Below are 18,948 nucleotides of genomic sequence, written 5' to 3' on the forward strand. Positions count from 1 at the left end.
ACAGTGGTTTTGTATCAAGTATATCCAGTCCCTTTAAGGTCTTGGGTGACGTAATGGCTAGACCCTCCTCCTTCCCGCCTCACTGGACTGTTGTAAGCCCTGCCCACTGTTTTACGACCTCCGCCAATTATCTCCACGACGTTTTCCGCGCCTCATCCGGGCTCCTAGGATTGGGAACTAGGCTTCGTAACTAGGCAACTGCCGAACCTCCCGCTCCAGCGGATTTGCTTTTCAGTTGGTGGCTGCTCTTCACGAACGGTCGCGGACTGCCGCAGCCAAGTGCCCCGCCCTGCGTTGCCATAACAACAGTACACAATCTTACTACCCACTCTGCGCCTCTTCAAAACAATCCTTCCTTCTCAGATCTAAGACCCTCTTCAGAACTGCTTCTAGTTAAGCAGATCCGGGGTCAGCATCCGTTTGCGAACGGGCATTACTTGGGAGGGTTGAATACTGCATGTCAGACTGGTGTTCCAGAAGTCAGGGAAATGGGGCTAAGCTGGGAGGCAAAGCTACAAGCAATGAATAGAGCGGGTGTAAGTGTGTGTGTGTGTGGGGGGGGGGGGGGGTTAGAGTTGGAAGAGGGAAGGTGAGGGTAACGGAGGGGAGGAAGAGAAATTGGTAGGGGAGATTGAAGGATGACTTGGCTTAAGGGGAAGATGGAAGAAGTGGAGAGAAGGAAGTCCAGGAAACAGGGAATCTGGTCTGCTGGAGAGTTGGAGCAACTATGAAGGTCAGAAAAGGTCTGGGGGTCCAGGAAGGTATTTCTGAAGGGAAAGGTGTCCTATATGATATGTGCGAAGTGGATGTTGGAAGTCAAAATGAAATGTTCACAAGATGAGGGAAGAAGCTCAGTTGAAAGAGCAGGGGTGATAGGCAGGGTCCATGTCAATGGAGGTCAGGGAGCTGAGGGTTGGTGAAAGCCAAATCTTTCTTTCTCAGGACAAGGAATGAGCTTGATCTGACTCCAGAACCTTCCAGCGGGGAGAAAGATGTCAGATGAAGATGATCTGGATGACTATGAGCCAGAGCCAGAGCCAGACGAGGAAGATCTGGAAAAAGAAGATGATGAGAAGGAGACAGAGGAGTGGGAGGACTACAGGAAGGAGGGGGAAGAGTTCTCTGAAGAAGTGAGAACCTGCAAAGGGAGGGTCCTAAGGTTGGGGTGGGCTGGAAAGGGATGTCTTACTCTATTTCCTCCTGCAGTGGATGCCTATCCCTCTCACCGAGAACATGATGAAGGAAGGGCTTTCTTTGCTGTGTAAGACTGGTAATGGACTGGCGCATGCTTATGTTAAGCTGGAGCTTAAAGACAGGTGCGTTTATGAGGAATCAGATGAGGACTAAGATATTGTAGGGTCCCACCTGCTTTCCCACTCTCATTCCTGGGTGTTTGGACTGAAAGTTTGGATCTCTCTCATCCTGAACTAGTTGGGAGGGAAGGATAGAATTTACTCTTCAGGATCTCTTAATTCTCTCTGGGGGATGGAGGTATAGCTCAGTGGCAGTACGCTTGCCTAACATTGGTCCTAGGCCCTGGGTTGAACCCCAGTGCTGCAAAACAAACGAATAAAAGTCTCTTTGGAGAAATGGAGACTAAGAGTATGTGTGATGTTGCTGCTGGACTTCTGCACCTATCCTTTAGAGTGTAGATCTCAACTCTTCAAAGACAGTCTCTGCCCTCAACAGGATTCATGTACTTGGCTAAGTAGTAGAACACTTGTATTTGATCCCTGGCACCACAGAACAAAAGAAAATAAAAAAACTCACCTATCTTCTCTTTCCCCATCTGTCACCTATTCTCCCTATTATAAGCCATCTCCATATTACCCTCTGCTTTAGCATTTCTGCCTATTCTGTGTTCTTACCTCTAATCCTCCCTCTGCCATCTCCTAGGGACCTGACAGACATTAACTTGCTGCGCTCCTACATCCATCTGCGCTATGTGGATATTTCTGAAAACCACCTGACAGACCTGTCACCACTCAATTTCCTCACCCACCTGCTGTGGCTTAAAGCTGATAGCAATCAGCTTCGGACTGCCCGACTGAATGAACTGCCCTATCTGCAAATTGCTAGTTTTGCCTACAACCAGATCACTGACACTGAAGGCATCTCTCATCCTCGGCTAGGAAGCCTGGATCTCAAAGGTGGGTCCTTAGGATGGGCTACACAAGATGCTTTCCTTCCTTCCTTTTTTTTTCCTTTCTTTCTTTCAGTACTGAGGATTAAACCCATGGCCTCAAGCATGCTAGGCAAGTACTGTTACCACTGAGATACATTCCTGGCCCAGATTCTTTCCTTCCCTAGTCTGGGTCTGACAGAAGGGCCATATTGTCCTTGACTGAGTTACACAGCACTCTTCATTCATTCATTCATTCATTCATTCATTAAGGCACTTGGAGAGGTAGGGGTGTAGCTCAGTGGAAGAGCACTTTTCTGACATGCATGATGCCTTGGAATCATCCCCAGCACCAGAAACACACATACACACACAGGTCAAGAAGTTCATTATGGTTCATTATAACAGTTCTTTGTGTTGGGGATATAGAAGTGAACAAAACATAAATTCCACCCCTGTAATCCCAGCAGCTCAGGCGGCTGAGGCAGAAGGATCACAAATTCAACGCCAGTCTCAGCAATTTAGCAAGGCCCTAAGTAACTTAGTGAGACCCTGTTTAAAACAAAACAAAACAAAACAAAACAAAAAAAAAACGGCTGGGGATGTAGCTCACTGGGTTTAATTCCCACTACCCACCCCCCCCTTATATTCCAATACTTGTGTAGCTTACATTCTAGTTGGGGGAGACAGACAATTCACAATGAACACAATAAAAAAAAAAAAAATCTGAGCATGGTGATGTATGCCTGTAATTCCAGTGACCTGTGGCACTTAGATAAATGGATCGCAAAATTTGAGACCAGCCTGGGCAACTTAGTAAGATCCTGTCTCAAAATTAAAAAAAAAAAAAATGGGCTGGAGGTGTTACTCAGTGGTAAAGTATCCCTTGGTTCAATTAAAAAGTGATAAATGCTGTGGAAAAGATAGATCAGACAAGAGGAATGGGGGCAAGCACAGATGGCAATTTTAAATAGGTTGATTGGTTAGAACAAGTATCATTGAGAAGAGGACATTTAAGCAAAAACTTGAGAGAGAGTTAGATATGTCGATTGCTTGGACACTCTTCATTTGATCCTCAAAGGCTTGGGTGGATCCACTTGCCACAGGGCTCTGAAGTTGTTCCTTCTCACTATCCACCTTGTGTTATAGGGAGAGGACAACTCATAAACATCCCAAATTCAGGTTCTAGTGCTGAACATTCAGAGTGGCCCTTTGAGTTCTTGACACCTTCCTTTTCCCCAGGGAACCACATCCACATGGTGACGGGTCTGGACCCCCAAAAACTGAGCAGTCTGCACACCCTGGAGCTTCGGGGGAACCAGCTAGAATCCACCCTGGGACTCAACCTTCCTAAGCTGAAGAACCTCTTCCTGGTAGTTCACTGGACAATAGCTGGAGTGGGAAGAGGGTGCAGTCCTTGGGGTCAGGATCCTTAGGCTTAGCTACTAACTTCATCATCATAATTCCAACCATTATCATTTTTTTCCAAAATGCATTTAGTTCATTTCCAAGAGTCTACATAATCTTAACAGTTACAAATTGCCCAAAAGTACAAGTCCAAAGGCTCATTTGAGAATCAAGGCAAACTCTTGGCTGTGAGGCCCTGTAAAGATCAAAACAAGTTACATATAACCAAATATACAGTGGCAGGTAACTGCTGTCAGTTTTTGAGCCTTTACTTGGTGCCAGATATTATGGAAATGCAAAATTAAAACTGGCAAGGTGCTTCCCACCAAGCAGGACTAATAATACACAATGTGCAGATAGTAATTTGCTTTAATACAGAAAAATGCAGCAGCAAAATGTGTCATAACCATGGCTCAGATATCAGGCTAAGGAGATCACTTAAATGTCTAGTTTTTTAGATTTGAGATTCTTCATTCTAGGATGGTGCCATAGCCACTTCTCAGTGGAGGAATGGGACTCCTGGGTCTGAGAGTGGGTTAAAGCATCTCCTCCTTAATTAGAGGTGGCATTTGTGAGATATATAGTAGGAAATTACAGCTGACCTTTCTCTGGATGGCAGTTTCTCCTAGACCTTCTTTTTTTGTACTGGAGATTGAATCCAGGGCCACTACCACTGAACTACATCCTCAACCCTTTTTATTATTTTGAGACAGGGTCTTTTTTGTTGTTGTTGTACCAGGAATTTAAGGGGTGCTATACCACTGAGCATGTTCGCCGTCCTTTGCCCTACTTATTTTTTATTTTTAAATTTTTCTCACTAGGTTGTTGAGGCTGAAGTTTGTGATCCTCCTGCCTCAGCCTCCTGAGTTGCTGAGATTACAGGTGTGCGCTGCTGTGTTTGGCTTACATTTTTTTTTCTTTTGTGTGGTAGTGGGGATTGAACTCAGGGTGCTTAACCACTGAGCCACATCCCCAGCCCTTTTTCTTTCTTTCTTTCTTTCTTTTTTTTTTTTTTTTTTGTGGTGCTGGGGATTGAACTCAGGGACTTGTGCTTGCAGTGCAAGCACTTTACCGACTGAGCTATCTCCCCAGTCCTATTTTTCATTTTTGAGACGGTGTCTCACTAAGTTGTTTAGTGCCTCATTGAATTGCTGAGGCTGGCTTTGTACTTGCAGTCCTTCTACCTTAGCCTCCTAAATTGCTGGGATTACAGGCATGAGCCACCACACCTGGTTCCCACATACTTTTAAAATTTTTTTCGCAGCAGTGTTGGGGATGGAACTCAGGGCCTTGCATGCTAGGCAAGCACTCTACCACTGAGCCCTCTCCTTTATTCTCTATACACCCTCTGCTCATTCATCCCTATTACTCTCCCACAGCCCCCCACCTCTTGGATTTCCTCTTTTGCTTCATTTCTTTCTGACTTCCTATCCCTGTTCTCCTCTCTTAATCAATTAACTGTGTCTCCGGGTCTAGGCCCAGAACTTGCTGAAGAAGGTTGAAGGCTTGGAGAACCTAAGCAATCTCACTACCTTGCATCTTCGAGACAATCAAATTGAAACTCTGAGTGGCTTCTCCAAGGAAATGAAATCACTGCAGTACCTCAACTTGAGGTATGTACTCCCTGCTTGTGTCACCATTGACCAGGAACAATTTTTGAACCTGTGTTCCTTCTTGGCTCCAATCCTAGTGCATAGCCAGGTCCTCACCTTAGCCTTCTGGATGGTCACCCCTGCTTTTCTTAACTTCCTTCTGCATTTGATTCTAATTCCAACACTAAGACCTTTATAACTGGAAACTCTTGAATCCTTATTAATTAAATGTACAATTAATAAGAATATACTATGTGCCAGGCCTTGTATTGTGTTTTGGGAACATCTAAAGGAATCAGAGATAGTCTCTGATCTTCAGGGGCTCATAATCTGTCTCCAGCTCTTTTCCTGGCCTGATTCTATACAAATTCCCACTTCCTTTCTCTATTTCTATAAACATGGTGAGTGACCTTTTTCTATTTCCTTTCTCTATTGTCTTCTTAGTGAGGGATGGCTCCCTTACTGATATTAAACACAAGATGTGTTCAGATTTGAGGGAGGAGTATTTGAAAGAAAATCTCTAGAAAGGTGCCTGGGTCTGGGGATTTTCTTTGAGCAACTCTTATCTAATGGAAGATTTTTTAATTTTTTTTTTTTTCCTCTTCTACCATTTCCTCCTTCTTCTTTTTTTTTTTTTTTTTTTTGGTGGGGCTGGGGATTAGATCCAGGGACTCACACATACTAACACACTTGCTAAGCATGTGCTCTACCACTCAGCAATATCTTCAATCCCTAGAGGATTTATGTGTGTTTCTTCAAGCAGTGATGTAAGGAAATTGTCTCCATTCTTGGGCAATAAAAAGAAATCAAGAGCTGGCAAGAGAAAGAATATCCAAATAGGAAGAGGTGGTTGCACCTGGAAGCCCCTATTCCTGCCTCTGACCCCTGGGGCAATCTTTTATCAATTAGTTCTGCCACATAGATCTGCTAATAGCATGTATCTGCTATTTGCATATGCAGGTTTTCCTACTAATGGACTAGATAGGGATAATAGGCCCTTCCTTAGTGACTTTTTTTTTTTTGGTGGCACTGGGGATTGAACCCAGGGCCTTGTGCTTGTGAGGCAAGCACTCTACCAACTGAGCTATATCCCCAGCCGCACTTAGTGACTATTAACTGGGTATGTTTGGAGGTAAGTGGAGGAAAGGGTGTACATGTTGTCTAAATGACTGGAAGGTGCTTCTGGGGCAGAGTTGCTAAACATCCTGTAATGCATTAGAACATTCCATACAAAATGCCTGTAATGCTCCACATGAGAAACACTGCAGGAGGCCTAGCACATTCATTGAGTCAGGCTGAAACAGCTAGGTGCATTGGCCCACAACTATAATCCCAGCAGTTTGGAAGCTGAGACAGGAGGATTGCAAATTAGAGGCCAGCCTCACTAACTTAGGGAGGCCCTAAGCAACTTAGTGAGACTCTGTCTCAAAATTAAAAAAAAAAAAAAAAAGTTTGGGAATGTAGCTTAATGGTAAAGTACCCCTGGATTCAATCCCCAGTACAAAAAGAGAGAGAGAGAGAGAGAGAGAGAGAGAGAGAGAGAGAGAGAGAGAGAGAGAAAAGAAGATCAGGCTGAAACATTTAAATAAATATGAGTATCACACAGCAGTGAGGCACATTAGGAGACCAAAACTTGTTATTCAGACTGGGAGGCCTGACCCATCCCTCGCGCTACTTCCTTTTCCTTCCTATGGGGAGTATCAGCACAGCACCACCCTCTGACGCCATGCTTAGATCCCATTTCTTCAGAATTAATGTTTTTTTTTTTTTTTTTTTTGCCTTGTGCTGCTGGGGTTCAAACCCAGGGCTTGAGTGTGCTAGGCAAACACTCTACCACTGAGGTACATCCCCAGTCCTCCCATTCCTTCTCTACTAAACTTGGTCCTACCTTCTAACTTCTGTTGAGGTGTGATTGACACAGAAAAAAATCTGTTTGAATAATATATGGAAATTTGCCCACTCCTCCCCAACTACAGGACAGGGTATGGCTTAGCTTTGCTGTTCCAAAGGTATAACAATATGAGACATCACAGAGTAGAATATGGCACTTAGGTATCCTGGAAGGGCACAAGCAGGACAGGAGTGGGACTGGACAGCACCTCTGTGGCAAATCTGGCTGCACTTGGCAGGCCTGTCCTTAGTCTGCATTTCTAGAAAAACAGTCCCCGTGGGAGGTTCCCTCCAGAGGCCCCATTCCTAGCAGCTAGCAACCAAAGCCCATTATTCCTGGATGAACCCTCTTGACCCCACATGTCGCAGGGGCAACATGGTGAGTGACCTGGGAGAGCTGGCAAAGCTTCGGGACCTGCCCAAGCTTCGAGCCTTGGTGTTGCTGGAGAACCCATGTACAGATGAGACTGACTACCGTCAGGAGGCCCTGGTGCAGATGGCACACCTAGAGCGTCTGGACAAGGAGTTTTATGAGGAGGAAGAGCGGGCCGAGGCTGAAGAGATCCGTCAGAGGATGAAGGAGGAACAGGAGCAGGAGGCTGAGCCTGAGCATGACTTGGAACTGGACCAGCCATTGGTCTAGCAGTGGTTCTTCTAGCCTCCAAGGATAGTAAGGATGCTGGTGGGGAGGCAGTGAGAAGATGCCAAGGGGTGGGCAGAGAGGGGAAGTGAAGTTTCTGCAAAAGGCAGTGGGGGTAAGGCAAGGTGAACCCTCAGAGAGACCAGAGTTAGGGGTGAAGGGTGAGAAGAAAGGACCAGAGGGCCTGGGAGAACTAATAAAAAGCCTAGGAGATACATCAAGAGGTCAGAAGAGTAATTGAGAAAAACTGGGGGGGGGGGGGTGGCGCAGACAGAGGACTTGGTGAGCAGCCAGTGCTAGCATGGAGTGAAGATGATATGAAAGAACAGGTCTGGGAGCATGGAATGGCATAAGGGAGTGGTAGTTGGTGTATGAGGAATGCAGCAGGGCCTGGGAGAGAAGGTAGGAGAGGAAGATCCTGCACTAAAACTCCAAAGCTAAAAATAACAGGACACAGGGGTGAGGAGGAGAAAAGAGGGCAGGTGAGAGACTAAGAGGAGTGCAGAGAACTGGAAGGCAGCTGGCACTACTGATGGGGACTTCTGTTCTTTTCCTCCAGGAGACCAATGACCTTGACCCCAAGACCTGATAAGACTCCAGTCTCAGGCCACTACATTCATACCACTGTCCGGGGAAGACAGGATGCTTCCTTTTGCTCCAGAGCTGGGAATTCATCACAGCCTGAGGTCCAGGCTCTGTGATGGTCACCTAGGCACTGTTGGGAGCAGTGTGAGGTGTTCCAGTGGGCCTGGAGCCTAGGCAGGGAGCAGCCAAGGATGCTTGTAGGGTTGGCTGGAGAAAAGTGCTGCGGAGGCAGTCAGGGGTGTTAGGGACAGTTCCGCTGGTTTTCAAATAAATAGACATTTTGATACTCTTGTGTCTAACTTGATTTATGAGCTACTGAGTTTGCCATGGGCTTCTCTGGCAGTGTGGGGCTCAGTACACGCAGGGTTATGGTGTGAGACCGCGCCTGTTTCCTTGGAATGGGTCGGGGCGTTGGTGAGCCTGCGTATGCTCGGCCGGTCCTGGGGCAGGTCCTGGGTCTCCCCTGTCTCCCGGTTTGCTTCCCACACCCTCCCCACCCCCACCGGTACCCAACCCGATGATACGTGCGCCTCCGCCGGCAGCTCCTGACTCATCGGGGGCTCCGGGTCACATGCGCCGGCCCGGCCCTATAGGCGCCACCCCCCGCCCCCCGCCCCCCGCCCTCGCTGGCGAGCCGCAGCAGTCTCCGCTGCCACCACTCCCGCTCTCTCTGCGCTTTAGCCACTGCCACCGCCACCGACACCGACACCAGCTGAGTCTGCTGCCTCGAGGTGAAGCCCTGGCCCAGCCGGCGACCCTCTGACTCCCTTTCCCTGGCTGTGTCCCTTCCTCCTTCCTTGTCCTTCGTGCATCTCTGCGGGTGGCGCTGCGCACCTGCTCTTCGCCCTCGCTCCCCGGCACCTTCCATCCCCCGCCTTCGCGGACCTCTCCTCTGGCTTTCAGGTTTTCGCTCCCTCGTTTAGGAACCTACCCTCTCTGCACCTGCACCTAACTGCGCGTTTCTTCACCCTTGCCTGCCTCTTTCCCCGTGCCTCGGGTCCAGCCGATTTGTTTCTTAAGTTCGGCGTCTCCACGGGCTATGCATTTTATTCTGGCATGTCTTTTTTGCTTTGCAATGGGGGAGATGCCTTCTCTCACCCTTCCTTAGCTCCCCCAGACTTCCTCTAGACTCCCCTCTCTCCTACTCCTTCCCCACGTCGCCTCTCCCCTTTTGCAATTCCTTTTCTCAGCTCTATGGAGGAGGGAAGGAAGGAGTGGGGAATTTGGGGATTGAGGAGAGTCTGGGCCCAGCCTCACTACCCCATCAGGTCTCATGCTTCCCCACTCAGCTGCAACCCCCAGGCACTGGAGGGCCCCCTAGATTCCTCTACTGCACGTTTCTCAGAAAGATGGACACTTGTTTGGGAGAGAGGTTGGGACCCTGGAGTGTTAATATGTGTAGGATGTGGACTCTCAAGGAGAGGTTGCGCAGACAACCCACCTTCTTCCTACTTCCAAGGAAAAATGCCAGCCTGGCAGCCATTCTGCTCTGGGGATAGGGGGGGGGGGGGGACCCCACCAGCCGGAGAAGCTGCTGAGGGGTGAGGGAACCGCTGTCATGTCCCTCCCCACCTCACTGTGAGTTCTCCCTGCGGAGTTCTCCCATCTCCTCTTTTGATGGCACCCCGCCCCCCCTGCAGTGACTTCCCCTTCCTCACTGCATTGACCTTCTCCTCTCCCCATGGGGGGAGGGGGTACCCCTTCTATAGCCTCTTGACTGCAGCCAGCTCCTCCCCACCCCCCACCCACTGCAGTAACCTCTTTCCCATCCCTCCCAGCCTCTGGCCCCTCCCACTGATATCAAGCTCCACCCCTTTAAGCCTCCTGTCTTTCTTCCCTTTCACCCAAAGAGATCCCAGCCATCATGTCCATAGAGAAGATCTGGGCGCGGGAGATCCTGGACTCCCGTGGGAATCCCACCGTGGAGGTGGATCTGCATACTGCTAAGGGTAATGTACTAATTCTGGTCTAGGTTGAGAGGCCTTCCTTGATACTCTGAGGAAATTGGGTCCTGGGCCAGGCTCACAAGGCTGGATTGTGGAGTTGAACCTCCTTGTCTAGGGGAACCAGGTTAGGTGGGTCTGTGTTCTAGTTTAGTGTGAGACGTGCCCTACCTCTGTATATCTGCTTCTCTGTGTGTGTGTGTGTGTGTGTGTGTATGTGTGTGGTGCTTCCTGGCAGAGCTTCATTTCTATGGCTTCCACTTGTGCCTGTGGGCTTCTGCTGGGTGGATGAGGAAGCCACTGTTTATGTAGCTGGCTGTGTGTTGGGGTGGTGTATGTAGTGTTAGGGAGAAGTATGGGGAGAGGACTGGATGTGGCAGGCAGGAGTTTAGGATCAGGATTGGAAGGCTAAAGGAATCCCTGTCCCTGTAGTGTCTTTCTCCCTCCCTCCTCATTCCTTGTCTTCTCCAGGTCTTTTCCGAGCTGCAGTCCCCAGCGGAGCCTCCACTGGCATCTATGAGGCCCTGGAGTTGAGGGATGGGGACAAACAGCGTTACTTAGGCAAAGGTGAGGCCCTTTCTCTTTTCTAGGCTCTGCCACTCCTCAGCCTTATACCCTTACCTCACATGCTCCCCAACCCTCTCCTAGCATGCCTTCCCCTCCTCCTCCTCTTTTCTCTGACTTACCCTGACCCAGTCCAGCCTCTCTTCCTCTTCCCAGGTGTCCTGAAGGCAGTGGACCACATCAACAGCACTATTGCACCAGCTCTCATCAGCTCAGTGAGGCCCACTCTTTGCTGGGGATGGCAGGACCAGTGTCCTGGAAGGAATTCTGGATGGGAAGGAGGATGGGGAGGGAAAGACCCATCTTTTAGGAATCATGGTTACAAGGGGAAGGGTGGGGAAAAGACTTCTTATTGTCCCCTGCTCCCATGGGAGTTCACATCCCATAATGCTAGCAGGCTGCTGTCATAGAGACCTGGTTGGATGCTGGCCAGATGAGAGCCTGTGTGAATGGGGGGACCCTCTACCTTAGGACCCAGCCTCTATCCTGGCCCTGGGTAATGGGGGCTGTGCCCACAGGGTCTCTCTGTGGTGGAGCAAGAGAAACTGGACAACCTGATGCTGGAGTTGGATGGGACTGAGAACAAATGTAAGTAGGGGCTGGGAGGAAGTGGGTGTAAGGGTAGAGCAATAGAATAGACAGGAACTAAATGGGGTCTCTGCTGGGGGGCTTCCTCAGAGACTGTCAGAGGATTTCTTCCATCCTCCCAAAGCCACTGCAGTGGGAGGGAGTAACATTAGACAGAAGAAGAATTTCTTTGTAGCATAAAGAGGAGGGAGTTGGCCTAGACAGTCTGGGGAGTTTAAAAGGGGTGTGGCTTTCTGCCCTTTCTAATACCCTCCTTCCACCTCCTCCCCCTGCCCTGCCATTTTCAGGACAGAATGGATGGGATGTCACTGGGGTGAGGAGAGGGGAGGGGGATCTTCTTTCCTGGCTCTTTTTGGGGAATATAGGTAGAATCAGGGCTAGAAGGATAAGGAACATTTTTGCTCAGTGCCTTTTTCTATAATCTCCCAGCCAAGTTTGGGGCGAATGCCATCCTGGGTGTGTCCCTGGCCATTTGTAAGGCAGGGGCGGCTGAGCGGGAATTGCCCCTATATCGCCATATTGCTCAGCTGGCTGGGAACTCAGATCTCATCCTGCCTGTGCCGGTGAGCACTGTACAATGCTTGAGCCTCTCTCAGGGGTGGGAGGGAGGGAGCATGAAATCTTATGAGGAACAATGAGGGGGACATGAATGGGGCAGCTAATGACAAGGGATGGGAACATGAAACTCAGTCTGGTGATCTGGGTACAGTTCCGGTACAGATCTGGGTACAGCACTCTCAGGGGCAGAGAGAGAAGGGCTCTTTGACTATCCTCTCTGGCTCCCCAGGCCTTCAATGTGATCAATGGTGGCTCTCATGCTGGAAACAAGCTGGCCATGCAGGAGTTCATGATCCTCCCAGTGGGTGCTGAGAGTTTCCGGGATGCCATGCGCCTTGGGGCAGAGGTGTACCACACCCTTAAGGGGGTCATCAAGGACAAGTATGGCAAGGATGCCACTAATGTGGGAGACGAAGGTGGCTTTGCCCCCAATATCCTGGAAAACAGTGAAGGTGAGGTCAGAAGCCCCACTTCCAGTTCAAAGGCTTATTGTATTCTGAGATATCATGATAGAAGGGTTTCCACTTTAGGAGTCCTGAGGAATGTGGGTGGAGGGTCCTTGAAACTGCTGTAAGCCCCAAGAAGTACCAGCCCTTGGGGTAGGTTCCTGGGGCCTGCCAAGTTACATGCAGACTCAGGATAGTCTTTTACCTGCTTAACCAGATCTGTTAGTATCTGTAAGTTCTCACTGGAGCCCCTGAGAATACTGGGAGATGGTCTAGGTGATCTTGGGGTCCATCCCATCCTTTAACTCCATAGGAGATATATCAAATTCCAGGGAGCCATTCCAAATCAATCCCAGCCTTTTAGGCCTCTAGGCTCCCTAAATCTTTCTGTGCCCTGGGAGAAACTGTATTGAGGTTCAGTTATAGGTAGTGGTAAAGGTACTGTAGAGGTACTAGAGGTACTGTAGTTCAGTAGTAGAACACTCACCTAAATATACGTGAGACTTAGGTTTGATCTCCAGCACTACAAAATAGAGAAATAAAAGTAAAGAGAGAGAAAAGTTGTTTCTGGGACTAAATTGCCTGAATTTATTTAAACCTTGACTTGAAAAGTTAACTTGAAAAGTTAACTTCTCTGTGCTTCCTTTTCCTTTTCTGTAAAATGGAAATAATAACACTTTATACCTCATAGCATCATTGTGAGGATTAAATGAGATCATATCTGTAGTTAGGTGATGTGATACTATTAAAGAAAAACTATTCACAATAATTCCATTTCTCTGTCCCCCTAGAATATGGGAAGATGGCTTCTCCCAGACCTAGAGATAATCTCTACGACCACCTTAACCACACCTCCCCAGCAACAGTACTCTACTGCTCAGAATTTTTCTCTCCCTTTTCCCTCCCTGCCCACTCCTCCTGCATATAATCTCATTGTATTCCATCTCTAGCTTTGGAGCTGGTGAAGGAAGCCATCGATAAGGCCGGCTACACAGAAAAGATTGTCATTGGCATGGATGTCGCTGCCTCAGAGTTTTATCGAGATGGCAAATATGACTTGGACTTCAAGTCTCCCGCTGATCCTTCCAGATATATCACTGGGGACCAGCTGGGGGCACTCTACCAGGACTTTGTCAGGGACTATCCTGGTGAGAAAAGAGAGTGTGGGAGAAGGAGCAGGGGGAGGAGCAGGAGCCAGGCAGGGATATGTAGGGGCAACTTTGGACCTTATGGGGTACCAACTTAGGTGCCAGGTGGAGATGCCTAAGAGGAAACTTTAGGGATAGGGTGAGGGAGCCTTCTGCAGATTGGGCTTTGTTGTGCTAATGTACAGGTACCTGTGATGAGTCTGTTCTATCTACTTTGGATCCTGAATTAAAGTGTGGGCTCTAAAAGCTACTAGGAAGCTGGCACAGTGGTGCATGCCAGTAATCCCAGCAACTTGGGAGGCCGAGGCAGAGGATTGCAAGATCAAGGCCAGCCTCAGCAATTTAGCAAGGCCCTATGCAACTTAGTGAGACACTGTCTCACAATAAAATATCAAAAGGGCTAGGAATGTGGCTCAGTGGTTAAGCACTACTGGGTTCAATCCCCAGTACACACAAAAAAGTTACTTAGATTATGGAGAGGACTTTGGAAGGAACCAGGGATGGTGAGAGGGTGAATAGTCCAGGCAGGGAACTAGAACCTTTCCGTAATCTTGATTGATGAAACTGGATGCAGAAGGGAGCTAGGACTGAGAATAGGGAAATACAATGGGAGGTTGTGGGAAGGTTCTGAACTCTTGTTGTTTGGAGGTTTTATGAAATAAAAATCAGGATAGGAATCAGGACAGGCTTGTTTGGGGAGGGAGCAAGATGAACAGGCTTAGCCAGGGGACCTATTCATTTCAGGGAATCAAAGGGGGCTGTCTCTACCTGAAGCAGAGACCTGGGAAGATCAAAGTTCTCCTTATTACTCCTTCTGCAGTGGTATCCATTGAGGATCCATTTGACCAGGATGATTGGGCAGCTTGGTCCAAGTTCACAGCCAATGTAGGGATCCAGATTGTGGGTGATGACTTGACAGTTACCAACCCAAAGCGCATTGAGCGGGCAGTAGAAGAAAAGGCCTGCAACTGTCTGCTGCTCAAGGTCAACCAGATTGGCTCAGTCACTGAAGCCATCCAAGCGTGAGTGCCTACTGGCCCTTTTACTTGGCCTCCATTTTTACAGGACCCCTCTTGCAAATGCTCCCAGCCTGATTGTGCCCAGGGCTGCTGAAAAGAGCTGGAGTCCCCTTCACAAGTTCTCCTGTCTCTAATCTCTTTCACCCATGATTCTCTGCTCCTCTCCCAGACAACTTCCCTCCAGGTGTTTCTTGACATAGACCAAGGTTGGGAGTGGGAGAGATGACCATTGTGTGGGGCTGGGCTGGGAATCAGTGCTGATGTGTGGACACAGGTGCAAGCTGGCCCAGGAGAATGGCTGGGGGGTCATGGTGAGTCATCGCTCAGGAGAGACTGAGGACACATTCATTGCTGACTTGGTGGTGGGGCTGTGCACGGGCCAGGTGAGTGGGGACAACCTGAGGGGTGGAGGGAGATCCTTGTGGGATTGATGAGTTTTAGGCCCAGATGAGTCTCTCCTTCCAGTGTTTGAGGGTGTCAGGGAAATTTCAGGAGTAGAAGTTTTAGGGTTGGGGTGTAGCTCAGTGGTGGAGTACTTACCTAGCATGCATGAGAGATTTAGCAGTGATGTGGCAGCTGCTGAGCTAAATTGCACATCTTTTGGAATGTTTCAGATCAAGACTGGTGCCCCATGCCGATCTGAGCGTCTGGCTAAGTACAACCAGCTCATGAGGTGAGGGTCTCAGGGAAAGGGAGCCCAAGGTCACAGAGAATTAAAAACCTAGATTGCCCACTGCTATATCGCCAACATCTAGGGCCTGAATTAACAGAAGATGTTCAGCTAGGTGTGATGGCACAGTTCAGGATCTTGAGTTTGGGGCCAGCTTTAGCAACTTAATGAGACCCTGTCTCTAAACAGAATATAAGAAGGGCTGGGGATGTAGCTCAGTAGTAGAACCCCCCCCCCCCCCCCACCGATTCAATCCCCAGTCCTGAAAACTAAACCAAATGAAACCAAACCAAAACAAAAAACCCAAGACAGTAGATGCACAGCAAATACTTGTCTTTGCTTGATTGGTTTACTGACAGCCTGATTGGTAGACCACTGAGCTTACATGGGAAAGCCAGGAAATGTTCGCTGTGGGACAGGACTCAAAAACAGGTAGAATGAGGGAATGTGGAGGCTAGAGGGACTCCGTGAAAGACATGTGGGTCCTTTCTGCTTCCCTGACTGTTTCCTTTCTGGCTCATCTCAGAATTGAAGAAGAGCTGGGGGATGAAGCTCGCTTCGCTGGACACAATTTCCGCAATCCCAGTGTGCTGTGATCCCTCTACTTGCCTGGAGACTTGGAACCTCTGTCCCATCTTCCTGGAACCTCCTTCTTGCTCTCCTGACCTGTGATAGTTCACCCTGAGCCCCAGGGCACTCAGAAGTCCCCTGACTAGCCTGCTCCGGATGCCCTTCAGCTTCCCTGCCCCTTTGCTGTTTCTGCTCTCCCTCCTATGGGCTCCATTCTTTGGGGTACCATACTCTCCACTTCTTCCTCCTTTTTCCTTAAAAACTGGAAATGAGAATGAGGACTATAAGGAGGTCCATGAAAGAATGATCAGTGTCTATGACAGGAACTTCAGGGTTGGCGTGTTGAGGTGTTTAGAGTGGGACCATATGTCACTTGTGCTTTGCTCTGTTTTCCATGTTGCATATGAGCCATGAACTCTGGGCATAGTGCTGAGCAGTAGGGAATGCTGGTTATGTGGTCATGCCCAGCTAAAGCTTAGTGTATTTATTTATTCATTTATTTATTTTTAATTCATCCTGTAACTCTCAGGCCTAAATCTGACCTGACTTGATGGAATTATGCACCTGTATTTCATGTGGCTATAGATCCGATGATGACCTGGGGTGGGAGGTTATGCTGGAATGGAAAGGGTAACAACAAAAAAGGGTCTTAACATCAGTTATGTTGTGTTTACTGACTGAAGCCCTGGGTTTGTCCAGAGTGGGGCTGTGTGTCTGGGGGACTCTTTCCATATCTTTCTCCAGCCCTAGGTTCCCTGTTCTTCCTCCAGCTGCACCAGAGTGCTGTCTCACTTCCCTGTGCTGTTCCACAGTTGCCACCACCTCTGTGGCATTGAAATGAGCACCATCATTAAAGTCTGAATCACAGTGCATTCTTGTGTCTGAGGACTCTTACTCAGCTCCAAATGAGTGGAGAGAAGATGGAGGACTTGGAAGTTGGTGACACTGGATAGCATAGCTAGGGAAGGAGGGCACCAAGAGAGGAAGTCCAAATGAACAATTGTGACTAAGGTGATGGTACCGCCTACCCCAATCTGGCGGGGTGGGGTCCATGTTGCATCTGCCTTCTCAGCACGCTTGGCCTCAGAACCCAGAACTAGGGGTTCTTAATCTGGGATCCAGGAGTCATTGGAAATATCAAAAAAATTGTGTCTGTTTGGCAGGGGGAAGCAGTCTAAAGCATTTTTAGATTCTACAAGGGTCCTTGATAAAAGCTGTAGACTGGAGCAGCTCATACCAGGCCTCTCCCAACAAAATTCTGGCTGATTCTGGAATGTAAGAGGACTTCGTGGACATCAGTTCCTGAAAATGGGAAAGAGGGGAGGAAAAAATGGTAGCAGGGGTGCAGAGGCAGGCCTGAGGAAACAGTCCTCCCTCTAGTAAACTGAAAGTACTGAACATACTCCTTGGCTGGTGGGACTGTAAGGCGGGTGTCAATTTGTGACTGCAGGCCCCTGGAACTCTTCAGCTCTTGTGGAGCCTCAGCATTGAACTGCTGAGCTTAAGAACCACCTTTGGGAACAAACCCCCTCCCAGTACCTTGGAGTAAGGACACATCCATCCCATCAGGCAGGGCCTACACACAGAACTACTGCCACTAGAGGGAGCTGAGGTTCTGTGGGACATTACTGGACACCAAGTGAGGTGGAGTGGGAGCAATTTCAAGGCTGTACCCTCTGCGGACCTCCCAGTCAATTCCTATGCTCTTAAGTTCTGGTCCCAGACTCCCTCTGCCATTCTGCCCACCCTAAAGCTAAAAGAGGATTCTGGCTATGTATGGGCAGGGCCCAGGTCCAGGTCCCTCTTTGTCCTCTATTCCTGTGTTTCCGACACCTCAGCCATTTTCAGTTCAAACAACTTCTTATGCATGGGCATGATGTCACACCCTTGAAATCTCAGCGACTCTGGGAGGCTGAGGCAGGAGGACTGCAAGTTTGAGGCCAGCCTCAGCAACTTAAGGAGACCCTGTCTCAAAATAAAAAGGACTGGGAATGTAGTTCAATGGTAAAATGTCCCTGTGTTGAATCCCTAGTACCAAACCAAACCAAAAATAAAAAATAGGCTGAAGATGTAGCTCAGTGGTAGTGCTCCTAGGTTCCATCCCCAGGACCCAAAACAAAACAAAGAGCTTCTTGCTCTGGTCTCCCCTGTGCCTCTTAATTTCAATGTGGGCATCTCATCTTTCGCTTCTCTCCGAGAGCTACTTTCTGTCCCTTGGGGCTCCTCTTACTTTTCTCTGTGGCACTCTTTTTCTCTGGGGTCCATGAAACTTATCTTCCTCAGTAACTCCCAGGCTGGCCAGGACCATTATAGTTGGAGCTACCTTTCCTAACCTGTCCTTTCTTCCCTCCCTCCTTGCTAGCAGCCTCTCTGACAGTTATTGCACATTACCCCCTACCCCCACCCCAGGTACTGCGTTGGATTGGGTTACATCTAGCTCTCCCTGGGCCTCCCAGGCCCCTCTTTCCACTTTCCTTTTGTGCCGTTGCCTGGAGACCAGTGGGTTGTGGGGGATTGGGGCCAGAGAGGGAGCTGGGGTGAGGGATGGAGGGGCTGTGTGTATATATTTTATTCCCTACAGTTGAGTTGTGAGCCTCGCCCCCCGATTGAGGAGAAATTGGAAAAGGTAGGCCCTGGCTTCTCTTCCCACTCTCCCCAAACTTGCCCTTACCTATGTCTACATTTTTCCTTTAAGTTCAGATAAATGACTATCCTGGCTCATGTCTTTGTGGTTAAAAAACAAGGGAGGAAAATCTAGCCTTAAAAGGGGTTTGGGGAGGGCCTGGGCCAGGCCCCAGTGGGAGAACTGATCTGAGAAGTGCAGAAAGAGGAAATGTAATGGGGAGAGGGTGTATCGAGAAGGAGGAGTTAGGTGGTGGAAGGAAGGAGTAGAGGCTGTCCTAGAGCATTGAGGAAGGGCTCCAACTACATAGTCCTAGCCAGCCTTGGAGTCACGGAGGACAGATAGGTTTCATGGACCCCAGAGAAAACAGAGAGAAGTGTAAAGTGCCCCAAGAGATACAGAAAGGGGCATAGGAAGATAGGGAGCTGGCCTGATCTCTAGGAGGCCCTGGGAGGGGCAAGAAATGTGGACCTGTGGTGGTAAAGTGAGTGCCAACAGATTTAGGGCAGTTCAGAGCGGGAATTCATTCCTAGGCCAAGGAAGCATTCTGGCTCCTGTTCCTTGTTCCCAAGTGCTTTGGAAT

At 48.9% G+C, this 18,948-nt stretch overlaps 2 protein-coding genes across 4 annotated transcripts; both read left to right on the forward strand.

The window, feature by feature from the left end:
- Positions 1-253: 253 nt before the first annotated feature.
- On the forward strand, positions 254-8,396 carry LRRC23 (leucine rich repeat containing 23). Of its 2 annotated transcripts, none has more exons than XM_079142468.1 (8): positions 254-408; positions 943-1,130; positions 1,207-1,316; positions 1,897-2,150; positions 3,365-3,495; positions 5,006-5,142; positions 7,381-7,693; positions 8,211-8,396. In XM_079142468.1, exons 2-7 carry the CDS (start codon positions 993-995, stop codon positions 7,652-7,654), a joined length of 1,044 nt encoding a protein of 347 aa, XP_078998594.1. In that variant the 5' UTR covers positions 254-408; positions 943-992; the 3' UTR covers positions 7,655-7,693; positions 8,211-8,396. The 2 variants fall into 2 exon arrangements, with proteins under 2 accessions (XP_078998594.1, XP_078998593.1); XM_079142467.1 differs by having other exon boundaries at positions 258-408; positions 7,381-7,681.
- A 396-nt stretch (positions 8,397-8,792) lies between these two features.
- Positions 8,793-16,612, forward strand: ENO2 (enolase 2). Of its 2 annotated transcripts, none has more exons than XM_079139089.1 (12): positions 8,793-8,967; positions 10,087-10,185; positions 10,651-10,746; positions 10,900-10,958; positions 11,262-11,331; positions 11,761-11,894; positions 12,119-12,341; positions 13,286-13,483; positions 14,304-14,505; positions 14,777-14,885; positions 15,117-15,175; positions 15,699-16,612. In XM_079139089.1, the coding sequence occupies exons 1-12, from the start codon at positions 8,808-8,810 to the stop codon at positions 15,766-15,768; spliced, it is 1,479 nt and encodes a 492-aa protein (XP_078995215.1). In that variant the 5' UTR covers positions 8,793-8,807; the 3' UTR covers positions 15,769-16,612. The 2 variants fall into 2 exon arrangements, with proteins under 2 accessions (XP_078995215.1, XP_078995216.1); XM_079139090.1 differs by lacking the exon at positions 8,793-8,967 and adding an exon at positions 9,393-9,538.
- Positions 16,613-18,948: the final 2,336 nt, after the last annotated feature.

This window comes from Sciurus vulgaris, assembly GCF_902686455.1.
Source record: "Sciurus vulgaris genome assembly, chromosome: 5".
In the NCBI taxonomy this organism is placed as follows: Eukaryota; Metazoa; Chordata; class Mammalia; order Rodentia; family Sciuridae; genus Sciurus; species Sciurus vulgaris.

What these genes read in the sequence shown, in the direction of transcription:
- LRRC23 (XM_079142468.1), top strand. Translation starts at nt 993, where the DNA reads ATGTCAGATGAAGATGATCTGGATGACTATGAGCCAGAGCCAGAGCCA. An exon ending in GGGAAGAGTTCTCTGAAGAA is followed by an intron (nt 1,131 to 1,206) that starts GTGAGAACCTGC and finishes TTCCTCCTGCAG; the next exon opens with TGGATGCCTATCCCTCTCAC. An exon ending in CTGCAGTACCTCAACTTGAG is followed by an intron (nt 5,143 to 7,380) that starts GTATGTACTCCC and finishes CACATGTCGCAG; the next exon opens with GGGCAACATGGTGAGTGACC.
- ENO2 (XM_079139089.1), top strand. Translation starts at nt 8,808, where the DNA reads ATGCGCCGGCCCGGCCCTATAGGCGCCACCCCCCGCCCCCCGCCCCCC. An exon ending in GCTGAGTCTGCTGCCTCGAG is followed by an intron (nt 8,968 to 10,086) that starts GTGAAGCCCTGG and finishes TTTCACCCAAAG; the next exon opens with AGATCCCAGCCATCATGTCC. An exon ending in TATCCTGGAAAACAGTGAAG is followed by an intron (nt 12,342 to 13,285) that starts GTGAGGTCAGAA and finishes TTCCATCTCTAG; the next exon opens with CTTTGGAGCTGGTGAAGGAA.